Source organism: Sceloporus undulatus, chromosome 8, assembly GCF_019175285.1.
Source record: "Sceloporus undulatus isolate JIND9_A2432 ecotype Alabama chromosome 8, SceUnd_v1.1, whole genome shotgun sequence".
In the NCBI taxonomy this organism is placed as follows: domain Eukaryota; kingdom Metazoa; phylum Chordata; class Lepidosauria; order Squamata; family Phrynosomatidae; genus Sceloporus; species Sceloporus undulatus.
In genome coordinates, this window is record NC_056529.1 from 10,026,691 (window position 1) to 10,051,541 (window position 24,851).

General features: G+C 37.5%; 1 protein-coding gene across 3 annotated transcripts in view; it reads right to left on the minus strand.

Annotated features, from left to right (window-relative positions):
- DPY19L3 (dpy-19 like C-mannosyltransferase 3) overlaps positions 1 to 24,851 on the minus strand; it is a 127,944-nt gene that overhangs the window by 7,547 nt on the left and 95,546 nt on the right. For 2 of the 3 annotated variants that reach the window (XM_042438501.1, XM_042438502.1), the window contains exons 3-17: positions 24,195 to 24,337; positions 22,949 to 23,073; positions 18,918 to 19,008; positions 17,723 to 17,844; positions 17,223 to 17,368; positions 16,705 to 16,828; positions 14,429 to 14,563; positions 13,029 to 13,160; positions 11,702 to 11,803; positions 11,099 to 11,172; positions 10,501 to 10,659; positions 9,186 to 9,308; positions 8,776 to 8,887; positions 7,152 to 7,208; positions 5,566 to 5,648 (exon numbers count right to left, since the gene is read on the minus strand). In XM_042438501.1, the coding sequence (XP_042294435.1) occupies positions 5,566 to 5,648; positions 7,152 to 7,208; positions 8,776 to 8,887; positions 9,186 to 9,308; positions 10,501 to 10,659; positions 11,099 to 11,172; positions 11,702 to 11,803; positions 13,029 to 13,160; positions 14,429 to 14,563; positions 16,705 to 16,828; positions 17,223 to 17,368; positions 17,723 to 17,844; positions 18,918 to 19,008; positions 22,949 to 23,073; positions 24,195 to 24,297 (1,688 nt within the window). In that variant the 5' untranslated portion in view covers positions 24,298 to 24,337. Of the gene's footprint in view, positions 1 to 5,565; positions 5,649 to 7,151; positions 7,209 to 8,775; positions 8,888 to 9,185; positions 9,309 to 10,500; positions 10,660 to 11,098; positions 11,173 to 11,701; positions 11,804 to 13,028; positions 13,161 to 14,428; positions 14,564 to 16,704; positions 16,829 to 17,222; positions 17,369 to 17,722; positions 17,845 to 18,917; positions 19,009 to 19,282; positions 19,585 to 22,948; positions 23,074 to 24,194; positions 24,338 to 24,851 lie in introns of those variants that run through there. The other variant, XM_042438503.1, reaches the window with a different exon arrangement.

Consider the following 24,851-nt stretch of genomic DNA (forward strand, 5'->3'; position numbering starts at 1 on the left):
TGAAGGTATCACTATTTCAGCCACTCTTTTATCCAGAATCCCAAAATCCAAAATTGTCTACACGAGTGGCTGAAATAGTGACACCTTCACTTTCTGACAGTTCAGTATACACAAACTTTGTTTCGTGCACAAAACTATTTTAAAATATTATATAAAATTACCTTCAGGTAATGAATTTTACATGTTTAGACTTGGGTCTCAGCGCCAAGACATCTCATTATGTATATGCAAATAATTTGAAAAACTCTGAAATCCTAAACACTTCTGGTCCCAAGCATTTTGGATAAGGAAGACTCAACGTACATCTACTTTTTTCAGACACTTGGCTGGAGGGATATTTTAAGGCTAAAAGGTAAAAAGAAAGAAAGAAGGAAAGCTGACTGTACAAATCACTCTTTAAATTTCACTGTCTACCTGCTAATACGACTGCATACTATTTAAGACCACTATGAATTTTCCATTGAGTTTTCCTGATAAAAATTTGAAAATGTTAAGAGACAACCATAAATGCTTGCTACAGCCTTAAAAGAGATAATCTTAAAAATGCTGCATACATGCCACTACCATTTCTTAAAACTTCTTACAAGGCCAGGCTAATCTCATATACGGACAGTGGAGATAATATTTTCAGCAAGGCATTTCTTTCTCCATTTGGGTGGGGGGGGGGGGGGGGGAAACCCCATCAGCTTCTCTTTGGCTTCTAAAGCAAGTTTCTTTTGAGAAATCTCTTTGCTCCAGTTTAATATTTTATAATTATATTTAAAATATTCAAAGTCACAAATACCATGAAATCTCAGCATATGAATCAGTACAAGAACTTAATGTTATGCTGGTGTAATCATGTCTCTCCAACCACCAGAAGCAGAAACTGAATTCCAGCACAGCACAAAGACTAGCCGTCATCTGAGCTAAAAGGAACTCTGCAAAAAGCCGATTCATACACTGCAAAATTGGCCAGAAAAGGACTTAGTGGCTGTGCAGCCCCTTTTACAGCCTGATTGAGGCTGCAGCAACCGCATGCCGTGGCCCTGATCTGGCCTTTGCAGGGCACAAAAAGGAGCCGCAAAAAGTGACTCTTTTTTGTGCCCTGCATAGGGCATGATAACAGCTGCCTTATGGTGCTACATCGTGCTGCACAGCATCATGCTGCCCTGGGGCAGTGCCAGCGTGTACGTCAAATGGACGCTACACCTGACTCCTCCCCCAACCTGGCCTTTCCCACCGGTGTGCACAACCCCTAAATCTTCCGTTCTTTCAATTTCTCTTGTAATGTAGGACCTTGGGCTAGTCATAGAATCATAGAGTTGGAAGAGACCACAAGGGCCATCCAGTCCAACCCCCTGCCATGCAGGAACTCTCAATCAAAGCATCCCCGACAGATGGCCATCCACTGGGAGATGGGGAGAGAGACAGTATCCACCAATCCATCTTAGAAAGAAGACAGGGAAAGTGTGAATCAGTTCTACTTCTTTTCCTGTTTCTGTGTCTCTACTGAGTTGGAAATGAATAAATAGTAGAAGTGGAATAATAATTATCCCTGACATATCCACTAGAGGGGGACAATTAGCCAGCATATTCCTGGCACAATGCACCAGGTGTACTTCATCTTTCCTTGTGAATACTTTGGCTTGATGCAGATGCTAAAAAGCTCCATCTGAATCTTACAGAGCTAATGTGCTTCAAACAACCAAGTGACACTTTTCCATTATGGAAAAACGAAGCAATTTTTACAAATGTCTGAACAAATGATGTATAAAATGAAAGGATAATTTGTTTTTATAGGTTTTTGCCAAGCTCCATAACTAAGCTGCCCAACCTGCAAACAATTTATTCTGCAAGAAATGTCACTAAATAATGACAAGGACTTACAGGTCAAACTGATTTACATTATGTAATTTAAATGTCATTCCAAGCGGACCTGATGGCATTTTGAACAAATAATCTCATTTAGTTTTTGAAGCTCTAAGCTCCAACAAGTTAATTACTGCTAAACTAATGGGGTAAACTGAGCACTACAGTACAAAATAGGAACCTCTGCTGTACTCAGACTTTTAAATAATTATAGGATTACTACAAAATAACTCATTCCACAGTGAGCAGAACTGTGAATAAGACAGAAAGTAGGCAGAAGCAGCAGATGGCAAAAGAGGTAAGTGTGCTATTCACTATGTCTACACACACCTTCAAATACAGTATGAAAATGCTTGAAGCTGACTCTCTTTCTTCATAAAGCGGAGGCGGGGGGGGGGGGGGGGGGAACATGGAAATACATTAATTTGTACCTCACAGTTTAGGCTGATATTGCAGGGCATGCAGAGCTCCTGCCCACGTTCTGGTGAAATCTAACTCTGCAATCAGAGTACTGTTACTGTACCATACCCTGTTTTATCAGAAAGGTTATTTACACATCAGCATGCAGATAATTATTCTAAAGGCACACCATCTGGGTGAAACAGAACAAGGCACTAAACCTATGCTAGGTAACAGAATGGAGGCAAACAAATCTTATGCAATCTTATACAATATACCCTTAAATAATTGGCTTAGAGGAAGACAGTTCTCTTGGCTCTCAAGAGGACAATCAGATAAAAACATAAAGGTAAAAGGTAAAGGTTTTCCCTTTGACAAAGTTGTCAAGTTGTTTCCGACCGTAGGGGTAGTGCTCGTCTCCGTTATTAAGCCGAAAAGCCAGCATTGTCAAAGACCACTCTGTGCTCATGCAACCAGCATGACTGCACAGAATGCTGTTACCTTCCCACCAGCAGAGGTTCCTATTTTGTACTGAATGCTGTATCTACAGAATATAACTACTTGTACTTTTACATGCTTTCAAACTGAGAGGTTGGCAGAAGCTGGGACTAATGATGGGAGCTCACTCTGTCACTCAACACTTGGGTCTCAAACTGCTGACCTGCTCATCTTGCAATCAACATAATCAGTGTCTTAACCGCTGAGCCACCACATCCCTGGGCACAATAAACGTCTATTTTCCAGCTTCAATTTGAAGTTTCTGCTATTTGGGGGACAGCCTTTGACTTCTGGTGCTTCCTTTCCTTTTACATTGCAAGCAACCAATACTTTGATTTACAATAACAAGCACTATCAAAATGCATGCATGAAATAGTCCTGCACTGAGGCAACACATTGAAATGTATACATTTCTCTTTCGTTTTAACTGTACACCTGAGCTTCATATAATATTTGTTTCACTGAAATCTGAGAATTGTTCATTCACAGCTGATGAGTATGATAAATTAATGTTATGTGAAGCTGAACAATCTGTTTCTGTATAAGAAGGTGGCAAAGTGGATTACACTATTGTTGTTGTTGTCAACTGCCCTTGAGGTGTTCTTGACGCATGGTGACCCTGCTGATGAGACATCTCCAAGACTCGCTGTACTATATTAGACTACACATATACATTCACATTAATGACTGCTTGTTTACATGGAAACTTCCTTCAAAGTATGGAGAAATGTTCTATTTACAGGTAATTTTTTAAAAAAAATTGGAATACAAGTATGGTTCCCTGCATGTACCTGGGAAGATACATCTAATTCTACCACCTCATTCCACTGCACATAGAAATGAATTGATTTAGTTGAACCACTGTTCCCTCACCCTTCAACTGGAAGAAGTCTTCCAGAGGGGCTCCTTATTAAGCAGTCCCTGTCCTCAGGCTTATAATCCAAAAGATGTAAAGGAAAAAGGGTTGGCTGGGTGGGGGGTTCTAGTTCAGGCACTACTTCTTAGCCATGGAATAAAAACAGCTCCGGAAAAAATTGAAGCAAACTTTATTGGTTCCTCAGAATAACTGGTGAAGTGCGTCTGTTCGCCTCTTCTCCTTTGTTGTATACTGATGGAATAGCTGCTGCTAGATGACAGCTGATGGAGGGAGTGAATTCTCAGCAGAGTTAATGGTGGACATACTTCTCCATTCTGCCTCTACTGCATCTTGATATAACAGTTGTTGGGTAACAGCTGAGTGGGAGGCTGGCTGCTGGGACTGATTTCTCAGCAGAGCTAATGGCCTGGCTTTCCTTCTCTGTCATTATTATACCATAAGGAAATAGCTACTGCTTAGGTACTTATGTCCCTTATCTTGCTCTAGATTGGACTCTGAAGCTGTGACCCACCATTTGAAAACATAATTTACACTTGTCATACTATACACTGAACAGTCTACTTTTACCTTTTGTGACTGGCAACCTGTAAAGATAAATTTAGCTTTCAAATTGTATTTTGTCTGAAAACAGACCCAAAAACATTCCTGGAGGAGAAAACTGTACGTCAAAACAAAAAAGACCTATGCAGAAAACCCTGCATGAGGCAAGATGAAGTTCAGCTGAACTTTTAAAGGGCTGAATGAATAATGACTGAACCCTTTTTGACACCAGAAGCTTAGAAGGCAAAAAAGTATCCATTCCAATTGCAGGTGAGAACCATAAATTTGTTTTTGGTCCTTTTAATACATAAGTAATTAACTTCTTCTTATGTGCATAGTGTTCACACGTCAATGCAATAAATTCCACATAACAAATGACAACCAAAAGTGTCTACCATGATTTAAAAGGAAAAGAGAATAAACAGCAGTTTAGTATTCTTTGCTCAGGAACTGTTTGAAAAATTGCTCTCATTGCAGCCAGTCAAATCCAGTTTGTGGCTGAAACCAAAGCCCCATGTATATTTTATGTATAAATCTATATATAAAACACTGCATATTGCACTCCAGAGACCAGGGCTATCAAACATTTAACATCTCTTAATACAGAAGTGGTACTAAAGACCTCTGGCTGGTGAGTATTAGTCATGAAAACATGTCAATATGGTAGCAGAGGGACAGAGATGACTTTGGTCTTCTTTCAGAATGCTGTCGATAATTTATATTACCTATTTACTAGTGAATAGTTGCACTGCCCATTAACAATGCTGCTGAAAATGCAATGCAGTGGTATAAAAGCTAAACATACTCCTGTCAAAGGCAAAAATGTCCTGTGCCCCCTTTTAAAAGGATGTTTTATGCTAAGGATAGTCAGAACAGGACTAGATACCAATTTAAAATATTTTAACAATTAAACTAAATTAAACAAATATTGTGTAATTTTTGATCCAGCAGGGGGAAGGGAGAAAGCTGGATTCATTCCAGCCACTCTTCTTGGGGATGATAGATGCATGGGCTGAAAAGTTTCTTCCTGCCTGCCTGCCTTTCTTTTTTTAAAATTAGACTTATAAAAGCATACAAAAGACACATATATGCACATATTGAAAAGTTTCAACTAATGAGAATCTGTTGGCTGGAAGAGTCCAAACTCTTATGGTGATGATGTTGGCTATCACCATAGCTGTAAGCTGCTACTGCAGTAAGAGTCTGTGTATGGAACAGCAGCATTATTTTTGGGTGGCAGTTTTGCTAACCACGGCCAAAGGTTTCTATTGTCTGCACAGCCCACCTTTTAGAAATGGTCAATATAGGTCATGGATAGAATCAGAGGGTGCCATCACTAAGCACACCAGCTTGCTCTTAACAGACAGCATCTTATTTAAATAAAGTAAAAATCCTCTTACTTAATCCAGTTCATCAGCTCCACTGTGTCTGGGTCATAGAATTCTCGCAACTCTGACAGCTCAGCCATCACACCAGGCCAGAACTAGAATAAAAACAGGACATGAGAAAGCACAGAGGGGAAAAACAAACCCAAATCAGATAGTAGAAGAAATTCAAAATGGATACTTTCAAAACACTGGTGAGAAATGTGATTGTTTTTGTCAACAACAACTACAAGCTGCATAAAAAGCAACTTGTATTTACTTTACTCAGCAATAACTGTTTGGTGTATTAAGCTGCCTTATACTAGATCAGACCATTGGTCCCAAGTCTTCTAGTCTCCCAAGTCTCCCAAGTCTCATAATTCTTTTCTAGCTCTGGCTTTAGATCCCTGCTATCTCCTGGTGGTTTCCTATCCAAGGACTAATCAGGTCTCAATCCTGCTCAACACATGACCATTCCAAAAAGAAAAAAAATCTTCCTAATGTGAGGAGTACATGAAATAATATATACAAATACATAAATTTTAAACCGAATGCTTTATGAAAATATAGACCGTAGGAGGAATATTAGTCAAAAAGTAGTACTAGGATGGGGAAGAATGTTTATTAAATTTCCTGCCCTTTTAACCATTTTTCACCTGCAGAAGCAAGGGTTTTTGGTGGGGGGGGGGGATTCCAGATGTGTATCTGTAAGAATAAAAAACACTAGGAATCTTTTGTGCATGAAGATGAAAATTGCTAGATCAGGTTAAACAAACCCAGACACAATTTACAGATTTTGTGACGCACTTAGGGATGCTTCATGTCAGCTAGCAGAGTGACCATTGCTGAATTCAAATTAAATCTTTCAAGCAACGTATCTCAATTTACAGCCGCCACATGCCTCCAAAGAGGCTTTCATTAGCTTATTTGAGATTAGGTTATAATCTCTCCCCACAATCCACAGGTTGGGGGAAGCAGCTATTTCATATTTGAATTGATAAAATATAACCAAACAAGACCATACAAATAAATTCCTGAATGTGGATTGAGGCCAGTTAAAATATTTATATCAAAACTGGAATCACAGTATTTTGAAGGAAGAGTAAGAAAAGGTATCTAGGCCTTCTCCACTCTGCCCCTGCATAAAAAGGAAAGAGCTGCATAGAGCACTCCGTAGTCAGGTGAAGACAATGGTGTCTTGTATCCAGGGTTGCAGGGAAAGTGCTTTTATGTATGTGAAAATATGAATGAGCTGGTCAACTAGGATCACCTCTTGAGGGTGGAGGAAAGGCCTGACTGAATTGATACATTTCCTTCTCTATCTCTCCCAGTAGAAGTGATCATGGCTATCACAACCAATAGCACCAGTCGTCTCTTTAGTGAGAAGACAGAGGGCAAACTTTGCATATATCAGTCAGCATGATGCCTACTTCTGCATGACAGGATCTTTGTACTGTTTTAGATATCTATGCAGAGAGTTACACATTTGTCTTCTGTCTAGCTATTAAGAACTAACACTGACTTGGAGTTTGCCTCATATTTAAACAGGTCATTTTCACAGAGAGAAATTGGTTTTGAGTAAGAAAGTGAGCAAAAACACTAAAAAGAAAAAAGAGTCCTACCTTGTAACAAAGATACAGTAATATCAGCATTGATGTTAAATATCTAATCACAGAAACCTAGGAAAAAGGCAACAATTGCAGATAATTACACACACACACACACCAGATTAATGATAAACAATGCATCACAATCTCATTTTGGGCCTAGAGTAACTTGATTTTATGTCACTGAATAGCATCTATTAAGATCTTTAACAAAACATCATGCTGCAACTTGGCTTCTTTATACAGTATTGCAAAATTCATATTACAAATTTATTTTATTGTGGTTTATGTGAAAGATTATATACTGTTGTTTCTGTTATTCTTCTTGAGAAGCATTATTTTGTTTATGACTTCAACTGCTTCTGCAACATCACCATCTAGTGGACTTAAATAGCATGTTTTTAAAAAAATACACTTCCAAAATGCTCACTTCCCCAAATTCCAAATTAAATTGCATATACATCAAAACATCCACTGCCCTACAAATGTTTTAAGCATCTGATAATTTCCCTTTTACTGGTGCTTAAAAATCTGAATTTCATGTTGCTGCTGTTGATAGCTGCCTTTGAGTTGTTCCTGAGTCATGGTAACCCTGTGGATGAGACATCTCCAAGCCGCCCTAAAATGCACTGATCTGCTTGGATCTTGCAGACGCCTGTGGCATCCCTGATTGAGTCTATCCATCTGGCATCTGGTCTTCTTGTCCTTCTACTACCTTCTACCTTCCCTAGCACTATTGTCTTTTCTAAAGAGTCATGCTTTCTCATGATGTGGCCAAAATACAACAGCCTCAGTTTCATCATCTTGGCATCCAGGGAATTCATGCTTGATCTGTTCTAGGATCTATTCGTTTGTCTTTTTGGCTGCCCACTGTATCCTCAAGACTCTTCTCCAGCACCACAAGTCCAATGAGTTGATTTTTCTTCAATGTCCAGCTCTCACACCCATACATGGTGATGGGGAAAACAATGTCTTGGATGATTCTAATTTTAGTGCTCAGTTGTATGTCTTTACGTGTTAGAATCTTGTCTAGTTCTTTCATCGTTGCAATTCCCATTCCTAGATTTGTTCTGATTTCTTGGCTGCAGGCTCTGTTCTGATTAACATTTGATCCAAGGTACGAGAAATCTTTAACTATTTTTATTTCTTCGTTATCTACCTTGAATCTGTGTCCATGGGTCATTATTTTTGTTTGCTTTATGGTCAGTATTAAGCCTGCCTTTGCATTTTCTTCTTTGACCTTCCTTAATAATTGTTTTCAGCTAACAGTATGGTGTCATCCACATATCTTAGGTTGTTGATATTCCTTCCTCCTATCTTTACTCCAACTTTTCCAAGTCTAAGCCTGCTCTTCGTATGATATTTTCTGCATACAAGTTAAACAAGCAGAATACATCCTCGGCTGGCCCCTTTGCCAACTGGGAACCATTCTGATTCTCCATATTCTGTTCTAACCATAGCCTCTTGTCCTAAGCACAAATTTCTCATCAAGACTATCAAATATACTGGCACTCCCATGTCCTTAAGAGTAATCTATAGGTTTTCATGATCTATGCAGTCAAAAAGCCTTTGCTATTGTCTATAAAGCACATGTCGAATTTTATACATCAACAAAAAATCAAAATATATCAACTCTAACCCTCTGTGGTGTGTACAGATGAACAAATTTCAAGATCAGCCCCCACATGTCACTGCTGCATAAACCAGAAGCTGCAAACACACATATATGGGATGTCCAAAGGTATTTCATCCTGTAAGATGAGAGAGGAAAAAATGTATCTATATTAATATAGAGAAAAACATCATTTCATGTCATATTTAAAGGTAACTATGCGTAGACAGGAAGATTAAGATGTGAAATATGTCAACTCAACCCCTAGGTTTGAGAGTTGTGTCTGTGACTAAACAATTTTAACAAACAATGCAGGAGGGTCAGACATATTACAAAAAAGGAAAGATGACCAGGAAACATAATTCACCTCTGTTGTTACTGATACACTTTCTGAAGGTTAAGTGTCCTATAGGGGAGATAAGTAAAATAAAGAATACCTCATTGTGCTTAAAGCCAGCAATCCAAACAGAATGGTGTGCCCTAAATTGTAAGCAACACCAGGTTTCAGCTGTATTGTACACTTTTGTTGTCTTTCTGTGTGTTTGATGTTTGCAGAACCACTGAGAGAAAAAAAAATAACAGGAAGAAATAAATAATGAAACAACGAACACTAGGCTCTACCAAGAAATAAGTTATTTTAAAGCAGGACATTTGTATGCAGTTAATAGTGACCCTTTAGTCCTGGGGAAAAATAAAACATTCTAAGCTAGTACTAATAGATTTTTCATTCTCGCTTAAGTGCTTTAAATATGCGCCTGTGAAATATTTTCTGCTTTTAAATAGGACTGGCAATAGATGGTATATGAATGGCATATGTATAAAAATAAATGATGTTATTTGTTTATGATAGTGGAGCAAATATTGAAGAATAAAAGCTCAGCAAAATATATCCTGGTAGCTAATACCAGATTTGACTCTTTCCTTTGCTTTAGGCACAATACTGGTCTAAGGAGTAACCTTAGAAATAGCAGGTCCTGCAAAAAACTGATATAATTCTTAAGGTCAGAAGTCTGCACGCCAGGGGCTTTCACCCAATATATGAATATATACAGACCTGACCATTTTACCTCCAGTCCAACAGTGATTCATGTTTGTGACATAGTGTTAAAGTAAATAAATCCACCACAAAAAAAGGCAACCATGTTGAGTGCCACTGCAAACAAATTAGCATTGTCCACAAGGACTGAGAGATAAATGGAAATTTTGCATGGAATTAATCCTGGCCAGAAAAAAATGTAATGAGTTGGATCCAAACAAGTTAGGTGTGCTTATTCCCACTGAAATAACTGGAATGTTATTAATGAATGATCAGTGTGTAAGGCCTCCTGGTTCACTGTGTGTTCATATGGGACCAACCTGGTCCAGGTTCAGCCATAAGCAGAGTGGTCACTTCTAGAGGTATGGTCTTTTGTCATTTAATAATAATTAAATTATTTCATAGCACATTCATTGTAACATTTCCACTTGGGAAACTCTATGATTCTGTATTTCTCATGTAGAGCAAAATCACCAACTATTAGATCAATCACACATTTCCTTGCTTTAAAAACTCTAGAGTTACATTTTGGAGAGCTGAGAAGACTGAGAACTACCTGAAGACAAAGACAAACACACTGTTGTAGCGATCTTTTCACATATTCCTATTCTTAGCATCCAGGAAGAAAAAGACCTCCTATCAAATAAATCAGTATGTAAACAAACAAACAAATAAGCAATCAACCAATCAGTTCAAATAGATATGGACAGACATACCTGAGATTTTGAAAAGCAGTAACAGCAGCAATTATGGTCATTACAAAAAGAACAAATACATAGACATAGAAAACTAATGAGTTGGAAAGTCTCATAAAAGTATTAAAAGGCAAGAGACCAAAAGCTTCTTCACAGAGATACAGATTGGCATCAAAATCTCTAAAGGAAAAGAAAAAAAGAAAAGAAAGGTAATACATAACAAAGTTCTTGACATGAAATACATTATAAAAACTAGGAAAAATATTCTCATAATTGTATGCTATAACATTTTAATGAAAGTGGGCTCAAGAATTATTATTTAGGGCTGCATATGAATTACAGAAATAATCCGGGCTGACACCATTTAACTGCCATGGCTCTGTGCTGTGGAATTCTGGGAACTGTAGTTTTGTGAGACATTTAGCTTTCTCTGTCAGAGAGCTCTGGTGCCACAACAAACTACAAATCCCAGAATTCCATAGCACTCAACCTGGATTATTTCTGCAGTGTGGATGCAGCCTTACAAGCAGAAATAACTGTAGAAGTTTACAAGCAGAAATAATTTAACTTTAAATTATAAGAAAACTATTACACTTTTCAAAAATAGCTGAAATGATACCTTGTTGCTCCAAATCCAAACTTTGCTTTCAGAAATTTAAAGATGTGCTCATCAGACTGCAGATTAAGAACTTTCTATGAACAGACAAAGCAAAAGTTATAACTTCCTCCCAGCTATGAAAATTAATTCACTGTTAACTGTCCTACTATTATTCCTATTATGATCTTTCACAGGTGTCACCTATTTTACCTTACAGTTCTTAAAAGTGTGAAACAATTCATATTGTCAAAGGCTACAACTGCCACTACAGTAATATTTTCCCTGTTAATATTGAAAAATCATCCTATGATTTGACATTTAACAAGATTTTGTTCTTTAGTTTTGATCTTTACTAGAAATTACAGTTGCAATGCTGTGGTGAGAGGGAAGGGGTAGGAGGCCTTTCCCAATGGGGTGATAGGAGCAAACAACAAGAATAGGTCAGAGGAAATAGGAATGGAAATTTCTCTATTCTCAGGTGGCTGAGAAGACAGCTTTAGTTGCTGTGGTTCCCCTGAAGGCGAAGTACATGAAGCTATTTATATCTACTGTATATCTACTATAGAACAATATGTTAGACAGATATAACCAGAAAAAAGATAAGAAAAAAGCTCAGCTACATACCTTGATAAAATTATTTCCAAGAAATGTCAAACTTAGGACTAAGAGAACATGGAGGAAAAGCTTTCCAAGCCTGTTCAACAAGCCTCCAGTTTTCAGGTGATTCTGGAAAATGGAAGCAAAGATATTATAATGTTTTAAATATATATATATCAGAAGTGGAATTTGTACTACTTTGTATTACTTACTGTACCTGATTATTTATTTATTTATTTATTTAAAAAACTGCTCTTGCTATTTGCTGCATATTGAGATTTCAGCTTCTCTTTGAGATTAGCATTAAGAGGAGAATCTTAGGGTCCCTGTAAGTCGGAAAGGACTTTAAGGCACACAACAACAAACTACTGAATAGGCTTTTGCATATGGAGATGATTTGTGATGTGCAAAGAATATGATAATCAGTAAGACTTCAAGCATGGCTACAGGCCATCTCATACAGTATAATCCTGCGGATCCCTTTAGGATGTATCTGTAGAATTATAGCAGCTTGTCACCACTTTGAAATAGCTCTACCCTGTAAAATCCTGAATTTTGTAGATGGGTGACGTATTCAGCTTGTTCTGTTAAGAGAGGTCTGGTATCTCACCAAACTACAAATCTCAGGATTCTGTAGGATAGCATCATGGCAGTTAAAGGGGTGTCAAACTGCCATAATTCTGCTGTGTGGATACGCCCTTGGATATTGTGACTATTAATATCCACTGACAGAACTGATCATCATTAGGGGGCTGGTCTGGTCTCTTCCAATTCTGTGATTCTATTATCATCAATTTGTCTTATTTAAGTTTGTGGTCATCATCATATCTTATGATGAAGAAATCCATAAATTAATAATCTGTTGTATGAAGTACATATTGCATGTTCTGAATTTACAGTCCAATTTCATTTCTTAACCTCAGTTGGCTAGTATCATAGGAGTGAGTGAAACACTTCTCTCTTCCCTCACTTATTACATTGGGGTAAAGTTTAGATGTTATTGGACTGCAACTTCCATTATCCACCATTAGCTATAATGCTAAGGTTCTTGGGAGCTGCAGCCTAATATCATTTGGAAAGTCACACATTCTCCAACCCTATTATAAACAGTAAGATTGGGTGTTTCGGGGGAAGAAAATTTAAAATTCTTAAAAACAGAAGCATTGTCACAGTGTTGCTAGAGTACAAGGATCTCGGACAGGTGAGAATTGTATTTCAGAAGCATTTGAAGGCCATTTCCTCCTCCCAGCATGTGTAAAGTTACACAATTTATTTAGGCAAAATTTAGATAACTGTTTAGTTTACTTCATTTACAAGTTATTTTAAAATGAAAGAAATGCAGATCACTATATACCTGCAGTTTTCTTGCTAACAAGGCAGACATATTAAAGCTTATAAGCAGTGATCCTACTATCATGGAATTGAAGAACTGTAGGAGGCAAACAAGAAGCAGACTAATCACTTGTATCATGTAGATCCAGGTAACCTGCAAAAGTGATAGAAAATTATTAATAATTCATAATAAATAAATAATACCTGCTTGAGCAAAAATTAGGCTCTCCTTTTCCTATATCAGCTGCTTGTGAAAAATAAGCAAATGAAAGGTGCAATATTCACACCAGTCCTGAGGTAAGAAATTTAGAACTGAAGGCAGAAGGGAGAGATTTCCCACTATGAGAATCGAGCTTGTCTTGAAAGCTTTCTGTTCTTTGTTTAAAATGAACTAAGAAATCAAAACCCCCCAAAATGCATGAAATTGGTTTAGATGGTCTTCTAGTATTTTTAGATGCACACTTCTATTCTTTTGTCTCAGTGCAGGAATCAGTTTTTTGTTATACTTCAAAAAACTTGATTCAAGTATTTATTTAATGCTATACTAAATGTATGAAGTAGAAACAGTTGCTGAGCATTACTCTTTTAAATGGGTTTACAGAAATTCATGCTTTTTTATTACTGAGTTATAAATATTGATAAACTGCTTAGATATGAAATTTTGAACATGTATACAAAAACATACACAATAAATAAAATTACAATATAATGATTGGAATCCTGTTGGTGATATGAGCAGCTGTAATGTGAGAGATCTAGGCGTCTTAGTAGACAACAAGTTGAAAAATAAAACAGCAGTGTGATGTGGCAGCCAAGATTGCCAACATGATTCTTGACTTCAATTTATGTATATTTTGAAAGCTACCTTTCAAGGGTGGAGATCTAAATAATGAAATAAGTATTGTATATACTCGTGTATAAGTTGACTTCATGTATAAGTCAAGGACAGTTTTTGGTACTAAAATCATGGATTTTGATATTACCCATGGATAAGTCGAGGGTCAAACCTAGGGGCATGTAACAAACGATCTAAAGGGCAAAACAAAACACCACTTTCCTCCCTCCTTCTCCATCTCTGGACCTCTCCCACCCATGGGTCACAGTCTCGGCATGCAAAATGGGGAGACAAACCTCCATCCTCTCTCTCCCCCTCCTTTCACCACCAACTTTTCCACGGTTCACGGTCTTGGTATTGGAGCAATATTACTCTATTGACCCATATATAAGTCAACCCAGGATTTTGGAGCCCATTTTCATCTTATATTTTTTTGACTTATAGACGAGTATATACAGTACAACTTAGTTTTTCTTTGCATCTACCATAATATTATTTCAGTACAGTTTTTTTCCAGCACTTGAAATTACATACAATGATTGAATGGCATAACTGTGCAAGTGATCCACATCCAACAATTAACTTACCTTTCCCCTAGGAAGCAGCTCAAGACAGTCAAGTGTGAATAAAACCAACGCCTGGATCAACAGCATAAACTGATTAAACTGCCATGTCACACTGAAAAGGAAGGTTGATATAAATACTGCCGTAAGTGTCAGCCTCTGGGGGGGAAAAAGAACAGGATAAACGAGAAACATGAAGACAGATCACAGCAGACAAAATTGAAAGCAATGATTAGCTCCTCCAGTCTTGTTACCCCTTAAAACCAATGGCTCAGCATCTATAAAACTATACTCTATGGTCCAAAAACCCATTTCAGAAATAATCCAGTTTGAGACCGCTTTAACTGCCCTGGCTCAGTGCTAGGGAATTCTCAGAACTGTAGTTTTGTGAGACATTTAGCCTTCTCTGTCAGAGAGCTTTGGGGCCATAACAACAAACTTCAATTTCCAGGATTCCCTAGCAGTGAGCCAGGGCAGTTAAAGTAGCACCCAACTGGATTCTTTCTGCAGTGTGTTTTTGGACTCTGATCTGAAAGAGCACACATATAGCTGGAACCTACTTGATAGAAAAGGGGGAACATTGAAAAAAAAGACAGCCCATCCTTCCTCTTTTGAGTAACTATGGCCCCATACAGACTGCCAAAATAAAGCTGCTTTGGGCCACTTTGGACGTATGCTGTTTAAATGACACACACATCTTAAGAGTCCAGAAGCTGTGCCAAAGCTGTGCTCCAGTCCTTAGGACTGGATTGTGGCTTTGGTGTGGCTTCCAGACTCTTAGGGCGCATGCATCATTTAAACAGCATACCTTGAAGCAGCTTTATTTTGGCCTGTCTGTATGGGGCCTTAGAAAAGATACTACAAAAAAGTATCTGTGTACATTTCCTGTGGATCTGACGTCTTTAAATTGTTTATTCAGCACGCATGTGTGGATGATACTTATCATCTACTACTGAAACATCAAAAAAGAGAGGTATATGTAAAGAATAAGATAACAGAAGTACTTCCAGAGGTGCCCAAATTCAAAGACAAAATGGATTGTTAATACATACTACAAATACATGCAAAATATATACATGAAATAATGTATTCAAAATATATACAATATATAGAACAATATGTTCAAAATGGCAGATTCTGGATGAAACCCATTTGGACGAAAAAGATCTTCTTTATAGTATGGAAAATATTTACCACAACCAGTTCTGAGAGCAACTTCTTTTCTCTACAATACATAACCTCCCTGCTACTCATTTAATAGGAGCAATAGTTTCACAAGCAGGGCTGTGACATAAATAGCAATGGTAAAATAACAAAATACATGTAACTAATACAATAATTAAATAATAAGAAAGCACCCACAAATTAAAAAGAGAAAAGTAACCAAGCATGAAAACTGTGCTTCATATATATAAATAATACAAATAGGGGGCAGTTTGCATGGGTCAGAAGGCTTATCTTCCCCGTCCCCTTGTGTTGTTCTATTTGGATAATGCAGGCCAATACCCCAGGCCCAGGATCAGGCTGGATCCTGGCAGACCAGATATGGATCCAGCCAGATCCTGGGGTAAACAGGTCTTAAGGTGGGAACCTCCTTGGCAAATCCTGGCAGATTGGATGGTCCCGCACTTCCCTTACCTTACTGTCTCAATGCCGCTACTGAAAGGACCCGTGTTGCCATGTCTGATATGGAAATGGGGTGCCTGGCCATGTGAGTGCAGCTAGGCACCCCATTTCCACATGAGATGTGGCAATGGGAGTCTTTTCAGTAGCGGCAGTGGGAGAGCAAGATAAGGAGTGTGCAGCAGTTTACACATCCACCTGTTCCCACATCAACCCAGGAACTGATCGGATTAGTACTCAGGCCAGGAAGGCATGGGCCAAGCCTGTGTTTTCCTGGCTCATCTGTTTAGGGCCTTGGAGAATAATACTACAAGCCACCCTGGGGGTGTGCGTCATTTGCATGCCCCCAAAGTGGCTGGAAGCCTCTCCTTTTGGCCTGTCTGTTTGGTCACTATGGAACAAAAGAAATAATTACTTACAGATGCTTTTAACGGTTTCTTTTAAGAGTTTTGTCAATCCTGCTTTAACTATATAATTTTTATTTATGTGTTTTACTGATTGCATTTATACTCTACAACTCCTTTAGGAAGCTCAAGCCAAACTATGAGGTGGTGCTCTTCTCTTGTGTATTATTATCATGATAACCATGTGAGGTAGGTCAGGACAAGAGAAACTGACTGGCCAGAGATTTTCATGACTCAATAAGAAACTGAACGAGATTAAAAAAAAAGACTCACTTCATGAGTAGGCCGTAAATGAGGCCGGAACAGGAATGTAACTGCCGCTATTTGAACAGCAAAGAATGGTAGTGCCCAGTTCTCTCTTAATGAAATAGTGAATTCCACCCGAGTGGTATCTATTCTGCACAAAACAAAAACAAAGATTCATATAAGAACGAATGGACAAGACCTGTGCAAGAAAATATCAAAACTCAGAGTTGAAAATAAACTATTCTCCTGTGCTATTTAGTTTAGAAAATATGGCCAGCTTCATTTAATATCACCTAAATATAATCTTTCTTTGTATATCATGTTATGAATATCTACTCTGTCCTGTAGACCCCTGAAAGTGAACAGGGGTGTTGGAATGTCACTTCCAGTTACTTAAAATGGCAGTGGCATGATGCAACCCCTGGGGTCTTGAAGCCCTTTAAGCACTGAAACATGACTTGCTCTAAAAAAAAAATCAAACATATTCTCTTCAACGCTTGAGCAGAAGACATGTTATTGTAGAAGAATTTACACAATTATCTCACCTGTTTGTGATATACCAGAAGGCTGCTAATACACCTGAAATCCAAGTTCCACTGAGAAGCCAGCTGGTGACATAAAGTGCAATGACGTAAACTGCCTGAAGGCCAAACACCGTGTAGATATAAAAATAAACAGGTTCTAAAAAATTCTGTGAAGGAAGGATATATGAGATAATTAACTATACATTCTTTGTTTCAATATGAAGTCAACTGTTTATATCATAAGAAACTTGGGTAATTAAGGCTGTATATAGGAATTAAATCTCACTGGAATATATGGGATTCATGAGTACTTCTAAAGAAACATGGAAATGATTATATTGTAAGACTGCAATACTATGCAATCTTACTAGAATAAAATTTCATACTCAATGGGACTTCCTTCTGAGTGAACAAGCTCAGGATTGCATGGATAATGGTTAACAGGAGGAGGAATCATGCCTTAACTTGAGGGATTAAATTCACTGTGCTCATTTGTCAGAAATTTATAATGAAACATGTACCTTCACATGAAAGAGTGTATATAGAATGCTAAGAAATACTTCTTGGTAAACATTCATTCTTCCAAGTATGTTAATCGTCCTCATGGACTCAGTTTTATTGTCATAAATCAAGCCATGTAAACCTGTAAGCAAAAGGGAAGCAAATAAGTGCATGCTTGCTTATTACATGTTGAAGACTTCTACAAAAGAACACATACAGAGTTACAAATCACCATTAAAATGTCACTTGATTGTATGTTTTAGAATATATTTATTTTACAACAAGAGCCTATGTATGTTTAGTAATGTGGAATGCACCTCTCTATAATCAGTGTGTTGGCCTTCTGATAAGTGACAGGAGACAAGAGGCTGAAATGGGGCTTTTGTCAAGTTAGACCAGACAAACATTTCTTAGCTAATTTGTGCTACTTATAAATATAATGAAGGGCTAGGATCAAGCATGGGCTCAAGAAAAATCAGGAGTGATCAACTATGCTCAAATGTGGAGATGTTTATTCCTTTACACCCTGCTCTCTTTCCATCAAACAATGCTCTGGAGATTCATTTTCCAGAAGTCATATCTATCTGAATACTATTGGAGCAATGTTTGCTTGGACTTCTATAACACAGAGAATTCTAAAACATCTAGAAATCACAAATATCACCAGATGTGACAAGCATTAAGAAGAAGAGCTGGGGAATGTGTGGTTCTTTGGATATTGTTGGACTGCCACTCTACTTAGACTACTAGTGTAGTGGTTAGAGTCTTGGACTAGGACCTGTGATATCCTAGTCCTCACTGAATCATGGTTCTTACTTAGTGACCTCTCTGTCTGCCTGACCTACTCCATAGCAGTGTTGTGATGATAAAGTACATGCTTACCACATTATAGGAGAAAAGGGAGGATACAGACGTAATAATGAATAAAATTCACTTCTAGTCAACAAAGCCAACAGTGAAAGGTGAAGGAAGCTGCTGCCCAACAGTATCTGGTGGGTGACATGTGCCCCAGCCCTGATGTACAGCAATAATAACAGTGATGGTGATGACAACAACAATGTCCTTGGGATTTATTTAAAAATCTGCATGATGGGAAGAAGATGGGAGATAAAAACTGAGCAACACTCTTCAAACCCAGAAGTATCAACTTCTGAGAGCCATTTGCACTTTACATGGTTCAGAAAATCGTACGGTTTTTAAAAAAAGTTGCAGCACCTATTTGAATGGATGGAGCCTGAAGCATCTGCTTGTAATAAGAGTAATAGAGGCCACATTCTGTCCTGAATGAAATTTCTCGCTCTACCTCCTGTAAGGAAAAAAAACCAGTTAAAAGACAAAAAGATACTTAAAGTATATCAGCTGACTACTTGTTTGCTCTTTAAAAATGATTTTCCTGAGTTTAAATTTAAAATGACCTAAGGGAAGTAAAAATTGCCTGTTGGGGGTATGGAGAGACATGTTTAACCCAGTTCTGTTTTTTTATTTTAAGATAAATGATGTGTGTGTGTGTGTTTGTTTAACAGACCTCCAAGGTCTCCTTTGGGACCCTTGCAGGTTCTCAATCCTCGACACTTGCTCACCTTCATATACTTTATACAGGGCCATGTTTGTACTCAACCTTGAGAACCCTGGTGCCACAATAAACTGCAAAACCCAGAATGCTATAGCAATGATCCATGGCCATTAAAGTGGTGTCAACCTGGATTATTTCTGCAGTGTAGACCCAGCCTTGGTCTGGTTGGTGCTGCTACCAAAAGAAAGGGGAGAAAAAGAGTTGTGATAATTGAGAAGCTGACAAAGAGATGTGTGTCTACAGCAGTAATTCCCAAACTTTGGTCCTCCAGGTGTTTTGGGCATCAACTCCCAGAAGCCCCAACCAACCTGGCCAACAGTCAGGAATTCTGGGACATGACATCCAAAACATCTGGAGGACCAAAGTTTGGGAATGACTGGTCTAGGGCAATGATTTCCAAACTCTGGTCCACCAGACGTTTTGGACTTCTGCTCCCAGAATTCCTGATTGTTGATTAAGCTGGCTGGGGCTTCTGGGAATTTACGTCCAAAACATTTGGGGAAACCAAAGTTTGGGAGCCACTGGTCTAGAGCAGGGAAGCAGAATAAAGAGTAGCTACAGTCTGGCAAATGTTTGATTATAATGTAACCATACTGAGTTTGAAGTTAACTCACATAAGATACCTTATTTTTGCATGTTTCCAAATAAAAGTTACTATTTGTGTTATAGTGGTTGACTGAAGCAATTGTTATAAATTGGAAAGAAGAGAGAACACGCTGTCTAAAATATTGAAACAGGTTTATGGAGCCACTGGGGACCCTAGCCCTTAGACACTTAAGGACTGTGTGAAAAGGGTGAAAGTAGGGCAAAGTGTTAGGGACTGGATACCTTCTGAAGTTGGAAGATGGTATCAACTACTGTACGTATTAACAAAGACGTTGCCACAAAAACCAAATGAAACAGAGGGAGTGACAGACAGTTAATACCACATCCATTGAAACCTAATGCTGATTTTTTTTGTCTAAAATTTCTGGACTTATACATGAGTATATACAGTAGTTTCAATGGGTTCAGAATGATTGGCTAATGTACCTGAAGTTTCCATGTTAGCTGCCCATCCTGTGGAAGTGTGTACCAGGAAAAATATTATCAATGTACAGGTTGAGTACCCCTTATCAGAAAATCCAAAATTCAAAATGCTCCAAAATCCAAAACTTTTTTCATGGGTGGCTAAGACAGTGACACCTTTGTTTTTTGATCATTTAGTAAACAAAGACTTTGCTTCATGCACAACATTGTTTAAAACATTCTTTAAAATTACTTTCAGGTTATGTGTATAAGGTGCACATGAAACATACATGAATTTTGTGTTAAGGCTTGGGTCTCATCTCATTATGTATACAAAAATATTCCAAAATCTGGAAAAAAATCCAAAATAATAAAACACTTAAGGTTCCAAGCATTTGAGATAAGGGTTACACAACCTGCATTAAAAGTGGAATGGTCTCTGGAATATTTTGGGATTTAGTTTGGAAGTCTGGGCATAGAAGGGGGTCTCATTAGCAAGAATGCATTAAACATAAATAATTAATTTGGAAGCCCGGCACCAGCTGTATTCAACCAAATGCCATATTTTACGAGGTGAACACTACTGTTTTGCATCTGTTTCGCATCTGCTTTCCTCATTCATAACACATTTCCAGTTCTATAGACATTCACGTTTTTCTATAACTCCATGTCAATAAAACAGCCAAGCTACAGGTTAATAGTTTAAGACAAAGATTTAAACAGCATACGTTCTATATATGAAATATATGAACTATATGAACCTTGTGGTGTTTTACTGAGATTCTGATATTTAAATCTGTTTATATGACAACCCTAAACATTTTTATTTGAAAATTAAAGTTGAATTCTACAAACATACATAGCTGTATATGAGTTTGCTGATATGCTGAAAATATGAAATCATGCTTAGATATCATATGACTACTAAACATATTAAGATTCATAAAGGATCATGGATTTGCAGATAGAGATCTGAATCATCTGTACATCTTGTGCATGGACCACCATATATTCAACTGGCAGATGAATATATGATGTAGAGTTTAGGAAAGTCAAAAGTTTGATATTGCCTATGAAAAATGTAACAGTTAAAAAACAGCTGTCATGTTTTGAAGACCAGTGCTCCTTCTTCATGAGCTAAGACTTGAAATTCTTTTCCTCTGTAGGCAGCAGGGAAAGCCCACACACTGGATATTCCCTTTCAATATTTTGTTTGCTTAATAAAAACAATAATACACCAGAAAACAAATAAAAGGAATATTGCTTTTTAAAAGCATTATTCATTTAATTAAGTTGCAGATCTCCAAACATAAAAGTGAGAAGAGATACGGACATTAAAATGACTAAAACTGCACACTGTCTTTTCAACAAACACAAAGAAATGATTTTGGGACACTTAATCTCAAGTCTATTTGTTCTGTTGAGCATTCACCTTTTGTTGAAGGAATAAAGCAATACAGTAGCTGTCTGTTACAGTAGTTCGTCAGCTACTGAAACAAGATGTCATTGGAACAGAAAGAAAAAATTATGTGGTTGGAATGGTGAATTTACACTTTGGAAACTGGGACTCGCTTTCCCCTTCGGCTACAGTAAATCATTATTTCAGTGTCTCAGGAACAGGACAGATTAAATATCTAAAGGAATTGTTCATAACTATGTTTTCTTTGGCACAACACTGGAGGACATGCCACTTCATACCAAGGTATTACAGGTTTACAAGAGCCAGAAACATCAAAAAGTGGTGCTTATAAAAAGCTCTCTATTTGGTGTAAATCATTTCCTTTTCTCTTCAAGGAAAGAATATATGTTTAAAGGACCAAATTATTGACCCAAATATTCACTCTTCTCTTGGCAAAGTTGCTATCACCATCCGTGTTCTGATTTATTCTGCAAGAAGTGACAATAAATTGCAACTGGACTGGCCCTAATAGCAAGTTACAGATAAAATAGGTGCTATTAACATGACATCATTAGATAAAAATACGTTAATGTACCACATAATGAATTCCACTACTGCGGAATTTGATCCTAACCAGCTGCAGAAAAAATCCACTGGAATCTTAGCTGGATACTACATAAAGTGTATGTTTTATATGAACCAATTAAGTTAACATCGCAACTTAATACAATAGCACTACTCTAACATTTGGAAGACAAAGAGTAACAGTCAAAGGTAATCTTCTAATACATTTGCCATTTGATACCAAAAACACAGTTTCTGTTTTATTGATTATCACTATGTCTACCCATAATACCTGAAGTGAATGTTATCTGAAGGGAAGTTAAGGTGGGGAGGTTTGGTTTTCTTTCTTTTTATTTTAATACTCACAAAACAGCACATTTAAGGTTTAACTACCCTTCCTTAATTGAGTGATATATGATTTGAAGAATTATGTAGATAAAATTGGCTATAACTTGAATAATAGTAGTTTCTTTACAATTGCATGGAAACTTCAACAAGTCCTCAAGATAACATTTGATGGGGATGATGTGTTAAAAGAATAAAATGATCAACACTGAAGAAAAAGGTGATTTTATGGCAGATGTTGAAAGATTTACATAAAAACAAAGACTGCCAAAGTACCACGAAAGCAGATTCAACCTTATCCATATTGTGACTAATGTTGTCAGAAAAGCATTGCTGCAGCCATAGACATTTCATTACCTTGATGTTGGAAAACCACAGATCATTTTCATGCAATGTAGCAACATAAACAGAAGTGAGAATTCCAAGGGAAATGCCAACAATTCCACCAACGAGGGGCGAAAGTTTTTTCCAACGCTTTCCACCTTTTTAAAAGAGAAAAATGGAAAATGGATACCAAGGACCCACTGTACTTTTAAATATATATTCCCATCTGATCTTGGAAGCTAAGCAGGGTCACCCCTGGTTAATACTTGGATGGAAGACCACCAATTAATTCCAGGTGCTGCAGACTATACTTCAGGGGAAGGAACTAGCAAACCACCTCTGAGTATTCCTTGCTTAAGAAAACCATATGCAATTCAAGGGATTGCCACAAGTTGACAGGTGACTTGAAGGTGTGTGTGTGTGTGTGTGTGTGTGTGGGCACACACACATTGCTAAGCCGTTCTGCAATGAGATGTTTAAACTATTATTTACAAAAAGCAGTACATTAAATATATTTAGGCACAAATTGTAAAAACCAATTCAGAGTGCTCTAAAAAAAACATCCTAATGAGAGGAACAAATACCTAAAGTCTAAAGGACAGTTGGGCAGTTTAATGATTACAGCATAGCATGGCCAAGCAATCTGATAAAGAGGAACAATGGGATTGTGAAGGATTAACCAGAACTGTGGAAATTTGTCAGGAAGGCAGGAAGGTAGGAATTAGTCAATGAACTAGTTCTGGAAATTATTAAGAAAGGTAACTTGGAAATATGCTGTTTAAACTATGCTTGCATTTTTAAAATGTATAAAAGGTTTGAAGAAAGACAATTGGGTGTGACAGTCTTGGAATTGCCATGTAGGCAGCTGTCACCCCGTACGGAGAATAAAGGTGTGCTTATTTTGAGCTACAGTTGGACTCTGGACTTTCTTTGTTGCTGGGTGCTCCAAGGACCCTTCCGACATAGGTTGGGAGGGCTTGCTACCCTCCCCCTTCACTAACTCTTTGAAATATATAATAGACATCAAGTCTGATATACTGACTTGGAAGGAAAGTCCTAATTTAGGAGAAAGGTGGAATATAAATTATATATATATATATATGATGGATTATTCCTACCATGATTAATTCCAGCATTAGTGTAATGAAGTTTCAACAGTACATATTCCTAAAATGTTTCCCCTCCCCCCTAAAAACATATGGGACAATTTGAGCCAAGAACTGTACAAAAGCAGTTTACTTTTAAATACCAAAGAAAAAACCCAAAACCCAATACCTACCAGGTACAATTCTCTCATTAAGTTTCCAGCTCTTTTCTTCTGATAGATGTTCTTCCACCGCTTCTGTGGATTTTGTTCCCCTTCTCTGTCTAACGGCTGCCATGATGTCAGTGACCGTCACACATTACACTTCAAGCTAGTTCCTATATACACATATACAAAATAGCATGGAAGCGAATTCGAGCATTCATTGAATAGTCTTTAAGTTAAACTACTTCCTTTTAAATGAGCATGGAAACATGAATTATTAATGGTTTCAATATTTACATTACTGGACAGGATATAAAGCTTTTGCAAAATCTCTTTTTCTATGCCAGGAGACAAAATTAGCTGAAAAATTTACACTTGTCAACTAAAGGCTCTGTCAGGAAAAACAAATAATCAAAACGGGTTTACCATATTAATAGGAAAGAAGGTGGATCTTTCTACACTCAAGAAGCATGTGGGAGCTTGTAAATATTGTGTTTGTACCAGTCAGTACAATACTAGCGGAGGCACTTAACAGAAAGACCACCATGTCTTGCAACAAAAGCATATGATTTTTTGGCATCTTGAAAACTAATAAGATATATCCAGGCCTACTCTTTTGTAGACTAAAATCCCTGTTACATTTTATTGCCTGTCGTCCCCACTATTTTCTTTTTCTTTCCATCTTCT